Source organism: Phocoena phocoena, chromosome X (assembly GCF_963924675.1).
Source record: "Phocoena phocoena chromosome X, mPhoPho1.1, whole genome shotgun sequence".
NCBI classification, from domain to species: domain Eukaryota; kingdom Metazoa; phylum Chordata; class Mammalia; order Artiodactyla; family Phocoenidae; genus Phocoena; species Phocoena phocoena.
The window spans coordinates 20,115,458-20,134,145 of NC_089240.1; the positions used below are offsets into that span (position 1 = coordinate 20,115,458).

General features: G+C 42.4%; 2 protein-coding genes across 2 annotated transcripts in view; both read right to left on the reverse strand.

The window, feature by feature from the left end:
- The window catches only part of APOO (apolipoprotein O), a 57,393-nt gene that overhangs the window by 33,552 nt on the left and 5,153 nt on the right, over positions 1-18,688 (reverse strand). The window contains exons 2-3 of the mRNA XM_065900841.1: positions 1,328-1,435; positions 108-227 (exon numbers count right to left, since the gene is read on the reverse strand). Of these exons, the coding sequence (XP_065756913.1) occupies positions 108-227; positions 1,328-1,435 (228 nt within the window). The remainder of the gene's footprint in view (positions 1-107; positions 228-1,327; positions 1,436-18,688) is intronic.
- Positions 6,582-18,219, reverse strand: LOC136142695 (peptidyl-prolyl cis-trans isomerase A-like). The gene is given in 4 exon segments (XM_065900988.1): positions 6,582-6,988; positions 6,991-7,006; positions 7,074-7,141; positions 17,916-18,219. Coding segments are annotated over 4 exon segments (795 nt in total).

Genomic DNA, 18,688 nt, shown 5'->3' on the forward strand with positions numbered 1-18,688 from the left:
GGCCCTTTATTGTGCCTTTTTCTGAAAACATGCAGCCAGTACAGACTTTTTACTACTGACTCTAAACAGAAATGCATTCATTCCATTTTCAGAACAGCTCTCTGTACCTGACACCAACTTGTATATGGTTCGCAATAATGTCGGAGATGGGAGATGCTTTCTTCAAGTTGGGTCCTTGGCTCTTCCACATATTTAGACTGACCCTCAGGAACAGAGTAGAGTGAAAGCTGCAAAGATTGAAAAACAAAATAAAAAGAAATTAAGAAGTGTATACAGTAATGAAATAACAATCAATTATTAAATTTGTAATAATTCACAAACTACAATGAATAAGGGTTATGTGCACCCTGAACCTTGCTTCAGACGATCTTTGCACCTTAATCAATAAGGACAAGGCCAAGAGAGCAGGGCTGTGAGGTGCCCTAGCCTCCCCCAACCCTACTCATAGCAGATAAAGCAGTCCCCTTTTACCCATTTTATATATTAGTATTTGTTATTTCATCTTAGATTTAGTTTGGAAAAAGGATTCTATTACTCTAAATGGTGGGTCGGAGGTGGGATAGGAAAAAAAAGCTTGAGGATAACTGAATAGCATATGACTTAGTTCTAGTGATCAGTCTAGTGCTAATCAAAGCAGAATAGCAGGTTTGTTCCCCACCAGAGAGGAAACGTTTCACAGCCACCACTGGCTGCCTTCTTCACCCTCAAAAATGCCACTGTCCCAAGGCCTGAGAAGAAGAGAGTAAAGGGCAAAAAAACAAGCTATTTAGCTTTAGGTAAACACCATTCAAGTAACCCTGACCATAACTGAAGGTAGATCTTTATGACACTTTACTCAAAGTCAAAAGAAACCAAATATCTAAAATAATCAGTGGGAAGTATAGACAAAAAGGAATGTAAACAATGGAGAGATGATTCCCTGTTTTATTTATTTAGGATCTATTAAGCATCTACTTATGAGCCTCTAATCCAGAAAAGAAACAGGATGAACCCTGGTCTTTAATTTCTTAGGAGAGGGAAAAATGTGAATGTTTTCCTGGCTTGATAAGCAGTCTGGAAGCAGGCAGATCACTTAGAAGTGACTTGTGCTTACAATCTACTGGGACAGAGCAGATCCCCCACTAAAAATCTAGGAAATATTCCTTAATTATGCCCTTAGCTAAGTACCATTAATTAAAGTTGAAAAAGCCATAGTCTAGCAGCTTCCCACAAGGAAGCACTATTTCCTCCTTTTAAATATCTTCTGAATTGTCCTATCTTCCTGATATTCAATTTGTATGCTTCCCATAGTAACCAAATCACATATTCAAAATGTATCACATGTTACCTCATTAACCTTCACAGCAGCTTTGTGAGATGAGTCCTTTTTTGCTGATGCATAGACTTTGAAGGTGAGCAGGCTCAGGCTGGCCGGCCCCACAGACCTCTGAATTACCTGAAACACAGAAACAATCTTAAACCTTCTCTCAATTCCACAAACTGAAGGTACATAACGTGGGCACATTTGCAACCTCAGCCACTCCTGCCCTGAGAGGCTTATTGTGAGTTATGAGAAATGTATTCCCAAAGTTTTATGGAAGTCAGAAACAAAAGAACATGTTCTCGTGGACTTAAAATTCCAGGTCACCTTTATCTTCATTTCCAAAACAGTAGTTCCTGAGTTTTCTACTTAGCCTTTCAAGGAAAATAAAAAATACACCTCCCCTACCCTCCCCAATAACAACAGGGGAAGGAGCTTTTTTTTTTTTGGCTGCATTGGGTCTTCGTTGCCATGCACAGGCTTTCTCTAGTTGCGGCGAGCGGGGGCTACTCTTGGTTGTGCTGCGCGGGCTACTCATTGCAGTGGCTTCTTTTGTTGTGGAGCATGGGGTTTAGGCGCACAGGCTTCAGTAGTTGTGGCACACAGGATCAGTATTTGTGGCTCTTGGGCTCTAGAGCGCAGGCTCAGCAGTTGTGGCACACGGGCTTAGTTGCTCTGCGGCATGTGGGATCTTCCCGGACAAGGGCTTGAACCCGTGTCCCCTGCATTAGCAGGTGGATTCTTTAACCACTGAGCCACCAGGGAAGCCTGGGAAGGAGTTTTTAATGATCTCACCTAGTGATTCATTGAACAGGGTGAAGATTCTTTCGATAATTCCAATAATCAAACTTTGAGCAGCTCTCCCTTTCCATTCCCACTCAGAACCGCTCTCTCCCAGCCTCAGTTCCCAAACTCAGTCTCTTTCTGTGCCTTGCTCTCCCTGACTAGGTCACTCATGCCCATGGCTTCAACATGAAGCGTGATCCCTAGATATGCAGCTCCAGCCCAGAGCTCTCTCCTGAGTTCCCAACTCATTTATCCTATTACTTCTGGACATTTCCACTTGGATGGGACACAAGCTCCCTACACCAAGAACACCCAAAACCAACTCATCAGGATCCTGTCTGTGCCTCCAAGTCTATACTAGGTCTGATAGGTGAATGTGTGCTGTGGAATCTAGAAAGTTTTAAAAGTGACACATTTTAAAAATTAATACACAGCACTTGACCACCTTGCATCCTTACCCCAGAAATACCCCCTCTTCCTCTACTTCTTCTCTCAGGAATGGTGCCACCATCCAACTAGACAACCCAATCGGAAACTCTGAGGTCATCTCCACTGCCTCCCCCCACCATCCTATTGGTCATTAAGTCCTGTTAATTCTGCCTATTAAATAAACTTAATTCACTCTCTCCTCTTTATCTTCTCCTGTACAATCTTCCCTTGGGCCCTTGTTTCTTTCCTGGATTGTTTCAACAGCTTAATTCTAAATGTTCACCTGGCCCTCTGATGACTCAAACCACCACAATGCAAAAGAATGATCTTTCTGAACTGCAAACGCGAGTATCTTCTATCCTTATTTGAGATCCTTTGGTATTCATTACCTAGGACTTTTATGTGAGCCAAACAAGGCCCATTTATGATCTGACCCCAACCACCTTCTTAACTTCATCTGTCACTCTGCCTTTTCCCACAAAACTTGAACTCCCTATATTTCTCCCATGCTGCTTCCCAGCCTCATGGGTTCACACATGCTGGTTCCTCTGCCTAGAATGTTTCATATTTGCTTTGCCTTTCTGCACAATTGCCTAAGAGCATGGAGACTTATTGCTTTTCTTTTCTTATTTATCCATTTATTTATGTCTATCAAGTTCTCCCTCCCAAACTGGAAGCCCTTTCAGGATGGGGCTGTGTCTTACCCTGTATTCCTCATGTCTATAACTGTGCCTAACACATTAAGAAATGCTCAAGAACTGTTTAATGCCTGCATGAATGGACAGAGAGAGGCAAAAAATAAATGACTGGTTGACTTGTTCTAACTACTTAGGCATGATTTGGCATCACAGAAATCATATTCCTGAGATCTGCAGTGCCCGTAATGTGAAAGACTTCGCTACTCTGTAATACTCACAAAACATATAATGCTAAATAAAACCTAAAAAAGTCTGTTGAAATGTATGCCTTGGGCTTCCCTGGTGGCACAGTGGTTAAGAATCCACCTGCCAATGCAGGGCACATGGGTTCAAGCCCTGGTCCGGGAAGATCCCACGTGCCACGGAGCAACTAAGCCCGTGCGCCACAACTACTGAGCCTGAGCTCTAGAGCCCGCGATCCACAACTACTAAGCCCAGGCACCACAACTACTGAAGCCCGCACACCTAGAGCCCGTGCTCCGCGACAAGAGAAGCCACTGCAGTGAGAAGCCAGCACACTGCAATGAAGAGTAACCCCCACTCGCCTCAACTAAAGAAAGCCCGCACGCAACAACGAAGACCCAACGCAGCCAAAAAAAATGAATAAAATAAAAAAAATTTTTTAAATGTATGCCTGAAGTCGCACACAAAAACAGAAATACCCATATTTCAGAAGCAAATAAAGAGCTAGAAGCTATTTTTAAAAGGAGTGGTTATTACTTAAACTGGTTTAAAAATAACACACCCTAAAGCATTAAGTGGAATACTTAAGATATTTATTTCCAGGCAATATTGCCACTAACTTTTTTTGCCTCCAGGATAAAGGTTAGTGAGCCACTGCTGACAGCCAGTGTGGTCCCTCCCTACTTCCCAGGAGAGGGCCTATGAGGTTGCTGGTATCTACAGGTGCCAACTCACTGCTCTCTGCCTTCTGGGTTTGTCCACAACCTACTGACAACACTGCTTAAACTGGGGACTTTCCACTGAGCCAGCTGGCAGGCACCGCCCCAACTTTGTTTCAGATTCCCTTTCTTACTGTCAATAGCTAGTGCCCCACCCCTTTTCCCACTTCCTCATCCAAGCATTTTGGGTTCATGTTGTCCCCTTTTTCATCCTCATTTGATATAATGCCTTGTGTTGACCTTTTAAATTCTTTTCTTTTTTAATAAATTTACTTATTTTTGGCTGCGTTGGGTCTTTGTTGCTGCATGCGAGAGCTCTTTGGTTGTGGCGAGCGGGGGCTACTCTTCATTGCGGTGCGCAGCTTTCTCATTGCAGTAACTTCTCTTGTTGCGGAGCATGGGCTCTATGCGTATGAGCTTCAGCAGTTGTGGCTCGTGGGCTCCAGAGTGCAGGCTCAGTAGGTGTGATGCACAGGCTTAGCTGCTCACTGCATGTGGGATCTTCCCGGACCAGGGATTGAACCCGTGTCCCCTGCACTGGCAGGCGCATTCCTAACCACTGCGCCACCAGGGAAGTCCCCAGATACCTTTTTGAGTTAGTGTTTTTGTTTCCTTTTGATATATTCCTGGAAGTGGAATTGCTGGATCATATGGTAGGTCTATTTTTAATTTTTTTTGAAGAACCTCCATACTGTTTTCCATGGTAGCCGCACCAATTTACAATTCCATCAGCAGCGCACAAGGGTTCCCTTTTCTCCATATCCATGCCAGCATTCATCTCGTCTTTTCTTTTTTAACATATATATTTATCTACTTATTTTATTATTTATTTTTGGCTGCGTCGGGTCTCAGCTGCAGCATGCAGGATCTTCGTTGCGGTGCGCAGGCTCTTCATTGCGGGGCGTGGGCTTCTCTCTAGTTGTGGCATGCAGGTTCTCTCTCTAGTTGGGCTCTCAGGCTCCAGAGTGTGTGGGCTCCGTAGTTTGCAGCATGCATGCACAGTAGTTGCGGCGCGTGGGCTCAGCTGCCCCACAGCATGAGGGATCTTAGTTCCCTGACCAGGGATCGAACCCACGTCCCCGCATTGGAAGGCAGATTCTTAACCACTGGACCACAAGGGAAGTCCCTCATCTCTTGTCTTTTTGATGATGGCCATTGTAACAGAGGTGAGGTGGTATGTCATGGTGGTTTTTCTTTTTAAAGAAGGTGTTCGGGTAGGAGTTTATTAATTTATTTATTTTTGCTGTGTTGCGTCTTTGTTTCTGTGAAAGGGCTTTCTCTAGTTGTGGCAAGCGGGGGTCACTCTTCATCGCAGTGCGCAGGCCTCTCTCACTATGGCGGCCTCTCTTGTTGCAGAGCATAGGCTCCAGACGCGCAGGCTCAGTAGTTGTTGCTCACAGGCCCAGTTGCTCCGCGCCATGTGGGATCCTCCCAGACCAGGGCTCGAACCCGTGTCCCCTGCATTAGCAGGCAGATTCTCAACCACTGCGCCACCAGGGAAGCCCCATGGTGGTTTTAATTTGCATTTTCCAAAAGACTTGTGATGTTGAGCATCTTTTCATGTACCTTCTGGCCTTTTGTATATCTTATTTGGGGAAATGTCTACTCAGGTCCTTTGCCCATTTTTTAATTGGGTTATTTTTTGTTTGTTTTTTGCTATTGAGTTGTATGTGTTCTTTATATACTTTAGATATTAACCCCTTATCAGATATATGGTGTGCAAATATTTTTTTCCTGTTCTGTAGGTTGTCTTTTCGCTTTGTTGATGGTTTCTTTTGCTGTGCAGAGGTTTTTCAGTTTGATGTAGTCTCACCTGTTTATTTTTTATTTTGCTGCTTGTACTTTAGGTGTCATTAATTTCTACTTTATTTTTCCCTCTTGTCCATTTTTCTAGTTTTAATATTATGCTAAGACTGCCCTTTTATTGCCCAAGTTGTTTTCTTCATCTCCCTCTTCTCCTGTTAGTCACTCCCATTCCACAGCAAGAACTGTGGCCACAAGGGTGGTAGCACTCAAGAAAGGTCCCTCTTGCAGTTGCCCTTTCCGTTTCCTGCAAGCCCTCAACAAACAAAGCAAACAAAAACCAAACATAAAACAAACCTCATCCCCAGAGACTTGGGAGATCCAGAGATTAACACTCCCCAGGGCCACAATTCTCTCTGCAGAGGTATACTTCAGGGTTTATCAATCTCAGCACTGTTGACATTTTGAGCTGGATCATCCTTTGTTGGGAGGCTGTCCTGTGCACTGTAGGAGGCTTAGCAGCATCCCTGGCCTCTACCCACTAGATGCCACTGCCAACCACTCCCAGCCATAAGTCAAAAATGTGTCTAGACGTTGTCAAAAGTCTCCTGGGGGGCATCCTCCCGCCTTGAGAAGCACCAATTTACATGAATAAATATTATTTTCTGATATCTCTCACCATCTAGATTTTTTTTAAAGATAAAACACAAGTCAAATTTATTGTTAGATTTGTCCACAGTCAGCAGTGGTGATCTTCTTGCTGGTCTTGCCATTCCTGAAACCAAAGCGCTCCATGGCTTCCACAATATTCATGCCCTCTTCCACCTTGCCAAAGACCACATGCTTGCCATCCAACCACTCAATCTTGGCAGTGCAGATGAAAAACTGGGAACCGTTTGTGTTGGGGCCAGCATTTGCCATGGACAAGATGCCAGGACCCGTATGCTTCAGGAGGAAATTCTCATCAGCAAATTTCTCCCCATAGATGGACTTGCCACCAGTGCCATTATGGCATGTGAAGTCACCACCCTGGCACAGAAATCCCAGAATTATTCTGTGAAAGCAGGAACCTTTATAACCAAAGCCTTTCTCCCCAGTGCTCAGAGCATGAAAGTTTTCTGCTGTCTTTGAACTTTGTCTGCAAACAGCTCCAATCTCTTAACATAGCTTTATGGATTGGATGAGCAGTCACTTCTTGGTTTCCAGGCCCCTTACCTCGAAGGAGACACGGCCCAAGGGCTCACCATCGATGGCAATGTCAAAGAACACGGTAGGGGGCTTCCCTGGTGGCGCAGTGGTTGAGAGTCCGCCTGCCAATGCAGGGGACACGGGTTCGTGCCCCGGTCCAGGAAGATTCCACATGCTGTGGAACGGCTGGGCCCGTGAGCCATGGCCGCTGAGCCTGCGCGTCCGGAGCCTGTGCTCCGCAATGGGAGAGGCCACAACAATGAGAGGCCCGCGTACCGCAAAAAAAAAAAAAAAAAAAAAAGAACACGGTAGGGCCGACCATGGTTGGGCAGCGTGGGAGGTTCTGGGGTTACAGCGTCTGCAAATCAGCCACCATCTAGATTTTAAGATCTGTGGCCTTAAACCTAATACACAGTGATATAAATCAGAATAGTCGATGCCTGGGAGGTGAAGTTTGCATGGGGTAGACTTACTAAGAAGGGGGCACAAGGGAACTTTCTGCAGTGACAGAAATGATCTATATCTTCATTGGGTGTGAGTTACAGAAGATGTATACACTTGTCAAAACTCAAATTGTTGCACGATCTGTACAACGTACAATCTGTGCATCTCACTGTATGTAAATTACATGTCAAAAAAAATCCACACACACCTAAACCATGTTAAGTTTATGCCAAAATATGGGTGGGAACTGCAGGTCAAGGGTCATTCTTAGGAAGGAGTCAGCCATACATCTGGCCATGGTAAGGATCTAGGTGGTACTGACCTGTGCAATGGAAACTCACAGGAAGAGCCTGGGTAAAAGATCCACAGACAGACAAGCCTGACACTGATGCAATACCCAGCATCTTGGGTGGTTCACTTTCTTTTTTGGCATCAAAGAGGGCTCCTCATAGTGAGAGACTACCCCATCCTGCCTTGACCAGATGTTATCACAAACGGGGATTTCTCAATGCTGAGTCCCTACTGGGTGGCTATCATAATTTGTTACAGCTCATATTGATTATACAGGCTAACCCATTCAATATCAGAATTTAAGAAGGAAAGTCTGTTAAAATGGGCAGAGATCACCCCAGGAAAGTGTGAGGGCAATAAAAGGGGCAAAGAATCTTCTTCTTCAACCTTTTGTCTACCCAAGGAAGAAAAAGAACATGAATCTGGAAGTTAGATCTCCTGAAGAAAGATTTAACCAACTGGGTCATAATCACTAAAGCTCTAGCTTTATCACCTTTTCTCCCATGGGTACTCCTATTGGGTTGCCTTGTGAGACACGAACACAAAGGCTTTCTCTCTCCATGAGGGGTCCTGACCCATTATGGTACAACCAGAATGAAAATACCTCCTGGGAAGTGAGATCTCCCCTGGACCTCTTCTGATGAGGGGCTGGAACCTCTAGACTGTGTGTACCCATGGCCTGAGCACTCACTGTCCCAAGTGACAGTCCTTGAGAATCCTTGTTTGCCAGGCTCACTCTCCACCCAGGGCAGATGGCTTGGCTCAGAAGCTGGGTACACATGCACCTTCCAAGAGCTGATTAAACATTCTCTACTATGGATTAGATGAGTTTGGCTTGCTAGATCAAAGTCAAGCCCACGCTGTTAAGAGCTGTATGTTCAATGAGTGCTAAGCTACAGCTACAGACTAACTACATCCAAAGGCTGCACTGCTTTACATCCAGCCTATCCTCTGGAGTGTGCCCTTCAGTCACTAGATGCCCCTCCTGGAATTCAGCTAGGTGAGGGTCTTAAATTAAGGACCCAACGTATTGGCTTGTTTGAGGTTTTAAATATAGCTGTAAGAGACCCACAGTCATAGGGGAAACAGGTGAGTTGGTGACCCTGAGCTTTGCAAACCTCAGAGGGAGTGTCACCGAGTTCCCTGGCTCATGTGGTCAAAACACTCTTTCTTTCTGTCTGATTATATTCCCCAGCAAGATATCTTATATACTCTGCCTATCAAGGTATATTCTCCATCTTAGACCTTTGGACTCTCTTTGCTCTCAACTTTTGTTGAGTCCTCAGAGCGCTTAACTGTCAACGGAAACTGAGCACCAGGACTGGCAGTTGGTTGGATGGGGCCCTAACAAGAAGTGTTGCAAAGGAGTAGGTCACCACTGTCTAAAAGGCTTTTGCTTCTTACTCTCTCCACTGGAGCTCATCAAGGACTGATGAGAACAAAACAAATCTGGCTAGGAAAGCAGGGTTATGTATGATACAACAATTGGAAGCAGTCAACTAGAATTTTATTTCAAAAACAAATATTTATTACATACCTATTCCACATCAGGTACCATGCTAAACAGGACACAACACTTAAGCAGACACAGTCCCTACCCTTACAGAGTTTCTAGGAAGCTTATGAGTTTACTCAAAAAAAAACTCAGGTTACAATTATTTATTTATTTATTTATTTATTTATTTTGCGGTACACGGGCCTCTCACAGCTGTGGCCTCTCCCGTTGCAGAGCACAGGCTCTGGATGCGCAGGCTCAGTGGCCATGGCTCACGGGACTAGCCGCTCCGCGGCATGTGGGATCCTCCCGGACCGGGGCACGAACCCGTGTCCCCTGCATCGGCAGGCGGACTCTCAACCACTGCGCCATCAGGGAAGCCCCAGGTTACAACTTTAAAAAAAAATGCTTTTTAAGACTGAGGCATAAGATTGAGTTTAGCCTTCAGCTCTAGCAGCAAGGGCAGATTCTTGTACACAGTTAACTAAGATATGAATCGGGTGAGGTTACACTCAGATCATCATGGGTACCCAGAAGACTAAACTATCCTTGTTTTGCAAAAGAAGTGTACTGCTCAGAACTCTAGTTCCAGGACCACTTCCTGATTGTGTCCCAGTAAAACTGCTTCAAGGACAAATAAAACTCTCAAACTGAATAAGCCACCCTCAGAATTATTCAAGGATGCTCAGGAATGGTGGGGCTCAAAGCCCTGACAATTTGCTTTCTCTATCAACTTTATGGAAAACCCAGTATATAGTCTCTCTCATTATTAAGAAGGGTATGCTTTTGGGCTTCCCTGGTGGCACAGTGGTTAAGAATCCGCCTGCCAATGAAGGGGACACGGGTTCAAGCCCTGGCCCGGGAAGATCCCACATGCCACGGAGCAACTAAGCCTGTGCGCCACAACTACTGAGCCTGTGCTCTAGAGCCCGCGAGTCACAAATACTGAAGCCCGCGTGCTTAGAGCCTGTGCTCCACAACAAGAGAAGCCACTGCAATGAGAAGCCCGTGCACTGCAAGGAAGAGTAGCCCCCGCTCGCCACAACTAGAGAAAGCCCGTGTGCAGCAACAACCCAACACAGCCAAAAATAAATAAACAAAAAAAGGGTACACTTTTATTCCCCCACAATTACAGATCTATTATTTTATTAGACCTTCCACTAAAAATATATACCAGTTTCCTAACACATTTTAAATCAACTATAATTCAGTAAAATAAATTTAAAATATATACATACATACACCAGTTTCCTTTTTGATAAAACGTAAGCTTCACTTTCCAGGACTGTGTAACATAAAAAGTTTCAGAATCACCTGAATCACAGATTCCATTGCCTTCCCCCAGAGTATCTGACTCAGTAAACCTAAGAGAGTCCCAAGAATCTATTCCCATAATCAGCCAAGTTTAGAAAATCACTATTCTAAAAGCAGATGCTTGGGGAACAGTTATTCAACTTAAGTTTGTATAAACACTCAATCGTACTTACTTTTAAAAACATTTGAAAGAATGAAATGAAAACTGTCCTAAACATAAAAAGACACAGTGACTGGTCAACCAGTCTAGAGAAGTTATGGGATTTATTTACATTCAAGAAAATCTTTCCCATCTTAAACACAACACAAACAATACCCTCCACCCCTAATCCCCTTTCTAACTACCACCCTATTCTTCTATCTCCCTCCACTGACAAAATTATTTTTAAAAAAAGACTGGTTAGCAGGCAGAATAATGGATATCCTTAGCAAGCTGGGGAGTGACTGGAAGGGCCCTGAAGGCTTCTCGAGTGCAAGATATACCAGTATGGTCAGTTTGCAAAAATTCCTTGTGATCTGTGCACCTTCCTGTATGTATGTTATATGTCAACACAAAGTTAGAAAGATAGATTCTGCTTGCTTTCTCTGCTTTATTCCCTCCTCCCCTCACTACTCAAGATATCTAAAAGTGGCTTTCCCAAAGCCACCAATGGCCTCCCAGTAACTAAACTCCAATGGACATCTGGCACCTCAGTTGTACCCTGAAACTGGTGACCACTCCACCATCTTCAAAGTCTCTCTTCCTTTGGTTTCCAAGTTTCTACTCTAGCTCCATTCTATAAGCTTTGTAGGGCACTCCTTCCATCTCTCTTTGGGCCTTCTCTTCCTCTGTCTGCCCATCTCTTCAAGGCTGACGAGTCAGAATAGTACTTAACCAACCCTCTTCTCACTCCAGAGCAATTTCACTTAAATCTAACTCTTCGGGCTTCCCTGGTGGCGCAATGGTTGAGAGTTCGCCTGTCGATGCAGGGGACACGGGTTCGTGCCCCGGTCCGGGAAGATCCCACATGCCGCGGAGCAGCTGGGCCCGTGAGCCATGGCCGCTGAGCCTGCGTGTCCGGAGTCTGTGCTCCGCAACGGGAGAGGCCACAACAGTAAGAGGGCCGCGTATTGCAAAAAAAAGAAAAAAAAATCTAACTCTTCAACTCCCACCCTATGCTATTGATACCCAAATCAGTATTCCCAGGCCTGGCCACTCACTAAGGCTCAGGCTTGTGTGTCTAACTCCCCATGGACATCTTCACCAGGTTTTTCAATTGCTACCTCATAATGAATTCTCTTTCTCCAAAAACCTCTTTTTCTCTGGGTTTCCCTACCTCATTTAATAGCCTTACAAGCCACACAAAGGACAACATCAAAGCAACTCTTTAATGAAACAATGAAAATAGACTTCAAAGACAATAAGATGTGATCGCTGCCTCCACAATCTAATAAAGTGGATAAACGAATAATTACATCACTTGTGATAAGTGCATTACCAGAAAAAGGACAGGAGTAACACAGAAAAAGGAATAATGTACCACGACGGGAAATTCTGGGAAACAACTGTAGAGAGAAGCAGAATCAACAAAGTTTATGCGTTTCTGCCTGCCTTCCTCCCTTTCTTTTTTTTTTTTTTTTTTTTTTCCCATGTGGTGGAGCACAGGCTCAGCGGCCATGGCTCACGGGCCCAGCCACTCCGCGGCACGTGGGATCTTCCCAGACCGGGTCACGAACCTGCGTCCCCTGCATCGGCAGGCAGACTCTCAACCACTGTGCCACCAGGGAAGCCCCTTCCTTTCTGTTTTAAGCAAAGTCACCCAACAGATTGACGTAAAGACTCAGCGTCGCTAGGAACAGCCTCTGTAAAGAGCAGTAACAAAAGAAACAAAGGTCTGGAACATGAGGATGATTTCTGACACACTACAATCTTTTCAGCTATACTCATAAGTAGCTACAATCTCTAGATGGAGCAAATATAGGCAACCATAAACCATGACTGCTACATATCAACATTCTCAATCCACAAGTTCCCTTTTAATATCAAGATCAGATAAGGTGGGACTTCCCTGGTGGCACAATGGTTAAGAATCCACCTGCCAATGCAGGGGACACGGGTTCAAGCCCTGGTCTGGAAGATCACACATGCTGTGGAGCAACTAAGCCCGTGTGCCACAACTACTGAGCCTGCACTCTAGAGCCCGCGAGCCACAACTACTGGGTCCACGTGCTACAAATACTGAAGCCCAAGCACCTAAAGCCCGTGCTCTGCAACAAGAGAAGCCACCGCAATGAGAAGCCCGTGCACCACAACAAAGAGTGGCCCCCACTCACTACAACTAGAGAAAGCCCGTGCGCAGAAACAAAGACCCGATGCAGCCAAAAATAAATGAATAAAAATAAATTTTTTAATTATGAAAAAATAAAATAAAATTAGATATTCCTCTATTTACAGGAAATGAGACACAATTATGTATTTTTTCCCTAAATGTTACACTGCTTCTTTGATCTTCAATCAATCTTTTCTGCAAAAATTTCCATCTGAAAGCATTTTTCATTTAAAAACAAAATGCTTTTAATCTGATTCTTTTCAGTTGTTTAAGAGGTAAAAATCTGATAGGGGTTGTTAAACGTCTATGAAAAGTGACAATACTTTTGAGATTATTCTTGTTCTAAAAAAAGAACATAAAACAAAAAATAAATTATGTAAAAGAATTTAGGGTAAAACAAAATGATGAAAACAATCAACAATTTTGCCCACATCAGCCTGCATTGCTGTCCTTAGTAATGTGTCACAAACTGAATTAATAAAGAGAAACTAAATGAGTCCATAATCTCCAAAGATCAAAAGAATATGCCTCCCCGCAGAGTGAGCATTCAGTACAGTTCCTACGTTTTATACAGCAATCCTTTCTAATCTGTAGGGCCATACACCAAACTGGTAACAGAGGCTTTCTCTGAGAAGAGAATTAGAAGGAAGCAGATGATGGGAACCATATAATTATCATAACTGTACTGTTTGACTTTTTACAAGTTATTTCAGCATTACTTATACAATTTTTAAAATAGGCATTTTCTTACCTCATACCCCTCAGGATGGCCACTATCAAAAAAACAGAAAATAACAAGTGTTGGAGAAGATATAGAGAAACTGGAACCCTTGTGCACTGTTGGTGGGATTATAAAATGGTGCGATCACTAAGGAAAACAATATGGAGGTTCTGTAAAAAATTAAAAATAGAATTACCATATGATTCAGCAACTCCCCTTTTGGGTATACATCCAAAAGAACCGAAAGCAGGGTCTCAGGGATGTATCTGCACACCCATGTTCATAGCAGCATTATTCACAACAGCCAAAAGGTGAAAAGTCACCCAAGTGTCCATGGACAGATGCATGGATAAATAAAATGTATATACATACAATGAAATATTATATAGAACCTCGAGGATATTATGTTAAGAGAAATAAGTTAGCTCACAAAAGACAAATACTGTATGATTTCATCTATATGAAGTGTCTAAAGTAGTCAAATTCATAGAAACAGAAAGCAGACTGGTGGTTACCAGAAGCTGTGGGGGAGGAGAAAATGGGGAGGAGAAAATGGGGAGTTTTTGTTTAATGCGTACAGAGTTTCAGTTTGGCAACATGAAAAAGTTCTGGATATCTTTTCCACAACAATGTGAATATATGTAACACAACTAAACTGTACACTTAAAAATGGTTAAGACAGTAAATTTTATGTTATGTGGGTTTTATCAGCATAATTAAAAACTAGGGAACTTAAAAAATGCAACCAGAAAAAAAAAATAAACAGTATGCCTCCTCCTCCTCAAAAATAAGTATTTTCTCTCCAAAGCAGTAACCTTGATGGATCATACCAGAACCCACTGTAACTATTTATACAACAAATTAATAAAGGAAATTTACTTTTAATATGTGATCATACAGCTTCCATTTCTAAATGCCTTCACATCAAATTTTAAGCCTGTAAGAAAATCAGTCTCAATATATTCGAAATAAAAGCAGATTAGAAAATGAAATAAATTAAATTGTTTTAAAAAGAGGGGGGAGGATTTGTGAGGTTTTTGAAAATGTTAAACTGAGGAGGTCTATTTAAGTATGCCCAGAAATGAGTCTGAAAACGATGTTAACAATGGTTATCTACAGGTGGTAGGATTAAGGGTGACTCTTCAGTATTAACTGAATTTCCTGAAGTTTTTGCAATGAATATTAATTTGTTTTGTAACATGCAAGAAACAAAAATAGCTGGCTCCTGAGGATATTCTAAAGAATCTGTCAGAGAGTATGATGATAACTCCAAATGAAAAAGGACAAAATGTTTTGATCAGGGATGATATTTCTGGAACAAATATATTGACCAGTGACGGCGTGTTTGGAAGAGATGTATTGACAAGATAATTAAATCTGTCCTCTCAATAACGACTGTTTTGACAGGCACTCATTTGGATGTATAAATCTGGGAGCACTTACACTTCAACAACAACAAGACAAACCACAACCATTTCAATCTGTTTCATAGTGAATGGATTATGAAGCCAATATTTTAAGAGTTCAGACTTTAACCAACAAAAAGAAAAACTGTCTTCCAACTATGACAAACATAGAACTATCTTATGATAAACTTTCCATTCTGTAATTCTGTACTGGGGTAACTGATATTTCCTAGTTCTTCCTCATCCACTATAAACACACTGTGGTCTAAAGAGATAAGTGAAGAAAAAAAACCAAGGCTGTTTTCAAGATTAACATTATCTTTTTTTTTTTTAAGAGAAAACCAGCTTCTATTTTATCTTTGGAGGGCAGAATTCACCCAAAATTAGGTCAGCAAAGCAAAGCAAGTATGTTTCATTTGCAATTGTTTTACCTTTAAAAATAATCATTGGATTTTGTTAAATTCATGCAAAAAAATAATAAACTTGTCTGATAAACAGGAAGGAAATGTCAGAGCCAAAGAGTGAGATAATTGTTCGTTCAGGCAGGTTTTGAGTCATCTGGTTGGGCTGTACTGGTTTCACAGTCTTGGAACACAGATGACACATAATTTACCATGTTGCAAATTTATTTTGAACTTCCTCATTCAGACAGAAACTTAACAGTGCTTACCTAAAACTCCAAACAATATATATATTTCTTTTCTCTCTTGGAATGGCATCCCAAGATTCATTCAATCTTTAATGAGTTAAGGAAATATAGGCAGGAAAAAAAGTCACAGAGGAACATTTACTTCAAGATTTGCCTTTCAAATGCTTCTACATTATCAAACAACTAAAAAAAATTCCATTTTCTAAGAGGAAGAGGTATTCTGTCAAAGTAAAGTCTATCTAGACCCAAGTTTCGTTTCCTAATAGACCACTGTGTGCACAGAGAATGCCGAACTCACTGACAACAAACTGCCTTCAACCTCATCTCAGTTATTCACAGGCTTTTCCTTCTTTAAGGAAAAGGAAACTACAACATTCTTTTGGAAAAAAAATCATGGGCAAGGCTCAATTCAGCTGATGACAATCTGGATTCATAATAAAAATCTCTGTGAAAATAAGGAACAAAAACAAGAGAAGTCAATATTTGGACTAAACACAGCAATTTTTAACAGTGCTCCCGAAAGATGTGACTCCACACACAGGCTCAGTCAATATTTGCCAAGTGAGGTAAGTCATCAACAAACGATTTAGGAAACTTGTTGGAGTCCCTGTATCACTTGGTTCTTACTCACTCACCAGTTTAACCCATGTCATAATACGACACACGAAGCAGCACCTCTAATGGGAGAGGAGATTCATTTCAGCAAGCACAAAGAAAAGCAGGCTGTTATTTCACAATGACTGACGTCTATGGAATGGGGGAAAAACCAAAAATGAACCTTTATTATTTTCATATATCCTATTTAAAAAGACTGTTCGAAGGAATGAATAGGAACATCTGAAAAAAAGAAACCACTGGGTATCGCTCCCAACTAAAGCAATGAACATGCACTTGTGAACCTATCTCTGGCTCCCACAGAGGGCTCCTCATCCTCACCCAAGCAAACAAAGACGTCCTTAAGTTGGAGCCAGTGTGGGCTTTGAACAAAACACGCTGCATTGCTTCAAAGACTTAGAAAGAAGTAGGAAGACAAAGCGTGACTGTATTTAAAGTGCCTTTAAAACAATATTCATTCAAAATACAACTTACTGTCTATAATGGTATTATCATGAAAATATAGCTTAATATTTAAAGTTATAGGCTCTCGGCATAATGAAAACTCTACAACCCTTGCTCTAAATTCTTCCTTCTACAAGTTTTAGTGTACAATGAACACAAGTTTTAAAACTCACTAAATTAAGAAACTGGCACTGTTCCAGTTTTCTAATAAAACTGGCATAAGGCCATGCAAAAATCAGGAAAAACTCAGCAAAAGTGAAAAACAAATAGCTTCCAAATTCTAAAATATACCTCTAGACTGAGTTTTTTTTTCCCCTGAAAATATCCACATAAAGTTTCATGCTGCATGCACTAACCATAAATTTCCGCTTAAGCATTACTGGGGAAAATTAACTGATACAAACTATAATTCCTCAAGGAGAATTCCCTCGGAGATGTTTTAACTGTAAGGGCAAAAAATCTTTATTATCTTTCAAAATATGTGACATTTAAAATAATATTCAAGTAAAATAAACTTACAGTACTTTTCCAATTTACAGATGATTTTCCTTTTCCAGTTATCAGTGTAATTCTCCCCTTAGTTTGTACTAGTAACATACTATTCACGATAAGAAAATTAATTTCAGGACTTCCTTGATGGCATGGTGGTTAAGAATCCGCCTGCCAATGCAGGGGACATGGGTTCGAGCCCTGGTCTGGGAAGATCCCACGTATCGTGGAGCAACTAAGCCCGTGCACCACAACTACTGAAGCCCACACTCTAAAGCCCGCAAGCCACAACTACTGAAGCCCACATGCTCTAGAGCCCATGGGCCGCAACTACTGAAGCCCATGCGCTCTAGGGCCTGCATGCCACAACTACCGAGCCCGTGTGCTGCAACTACTGAAGCCTGCACGCCTAGAGCCCGTGCTCCACCACAAGAAGCCATCAAGCCACTGCAATGAGAAGCCCGCACACCGCAACAAAGAGCAGCCCCCGCTCGACGCAACTAGAGAGAGCCTGTGCTCACCAAGGAAGACCCAATGCAGCCAAAAAAAAAAAAAAGAAAATTTAATTCAGAAAGATAGGCAATAAAGGCATTACATCAAGACCAAAGAGCCACAATAGGTAATAATGCCTTATAGCCAAGGATACGGTCACCTCAGGCTCCTATGAGCAGTGAGCTCTGAGTGGAGCTCACATTTCCGTCCTTCAGGAAGGAAGTGATGCCGACCAGCTTTCACTAGGCCATCTTTTGGCCCTTGAAGCATCTGATGATTCCTCCATCTCCAGCCCACATCTCTCTCAGGAAAACTACTCACTCCTGGATTCCATGTCAACTGATTACCACCTCTTAATGTCCACAGATACTTCTTCAAGTCCAACCTATTCAAAAGCAAGTTATCACCTCCCCGCAAACCGAACTCAGCCTTCTTCCACTTTCCCATCTCAATCAACAGTTCTAAGAGCCACTCAACTTTCCAAGCCAAAAGCCTGGGCAGCATCCTTAAATTCTCCTTCTCCCAACTCTGCCACATCCAATGAACTACCAAGATTTGACACTAAAAAATACTTTTGTAAAGTCCCAAGACTGTGCACCACCATAACACTACCGTAGCAGCATCCTACAAGACGCCAACTAAAAGTTATTAATAGCTCACATTTACAGAGAACTTACTTTGTACCAAACACTGTGCTAAACTTTGGGTCTGAGTTAATTTAATCCATGCAACAATTTAAGGTTGGTACTAGTCTTTTTTTTTTTTTACATCTTTATTGGAGTATAATTGCTTTACAATGGTGTGTTAGTTTCTGCTTTATAACAAAGTGAATCAGTTATACATATACATATGTTCCCATATCTCTTCCCTCTTGCATCTCCCTCCCTCCCACCCTCCCTATCCCACCCCTCCAGGCGGTGATCTCCCTGTGCTATGGGGCTGCTTCCGGTACTAGTCTTATCCTTGTTTTATA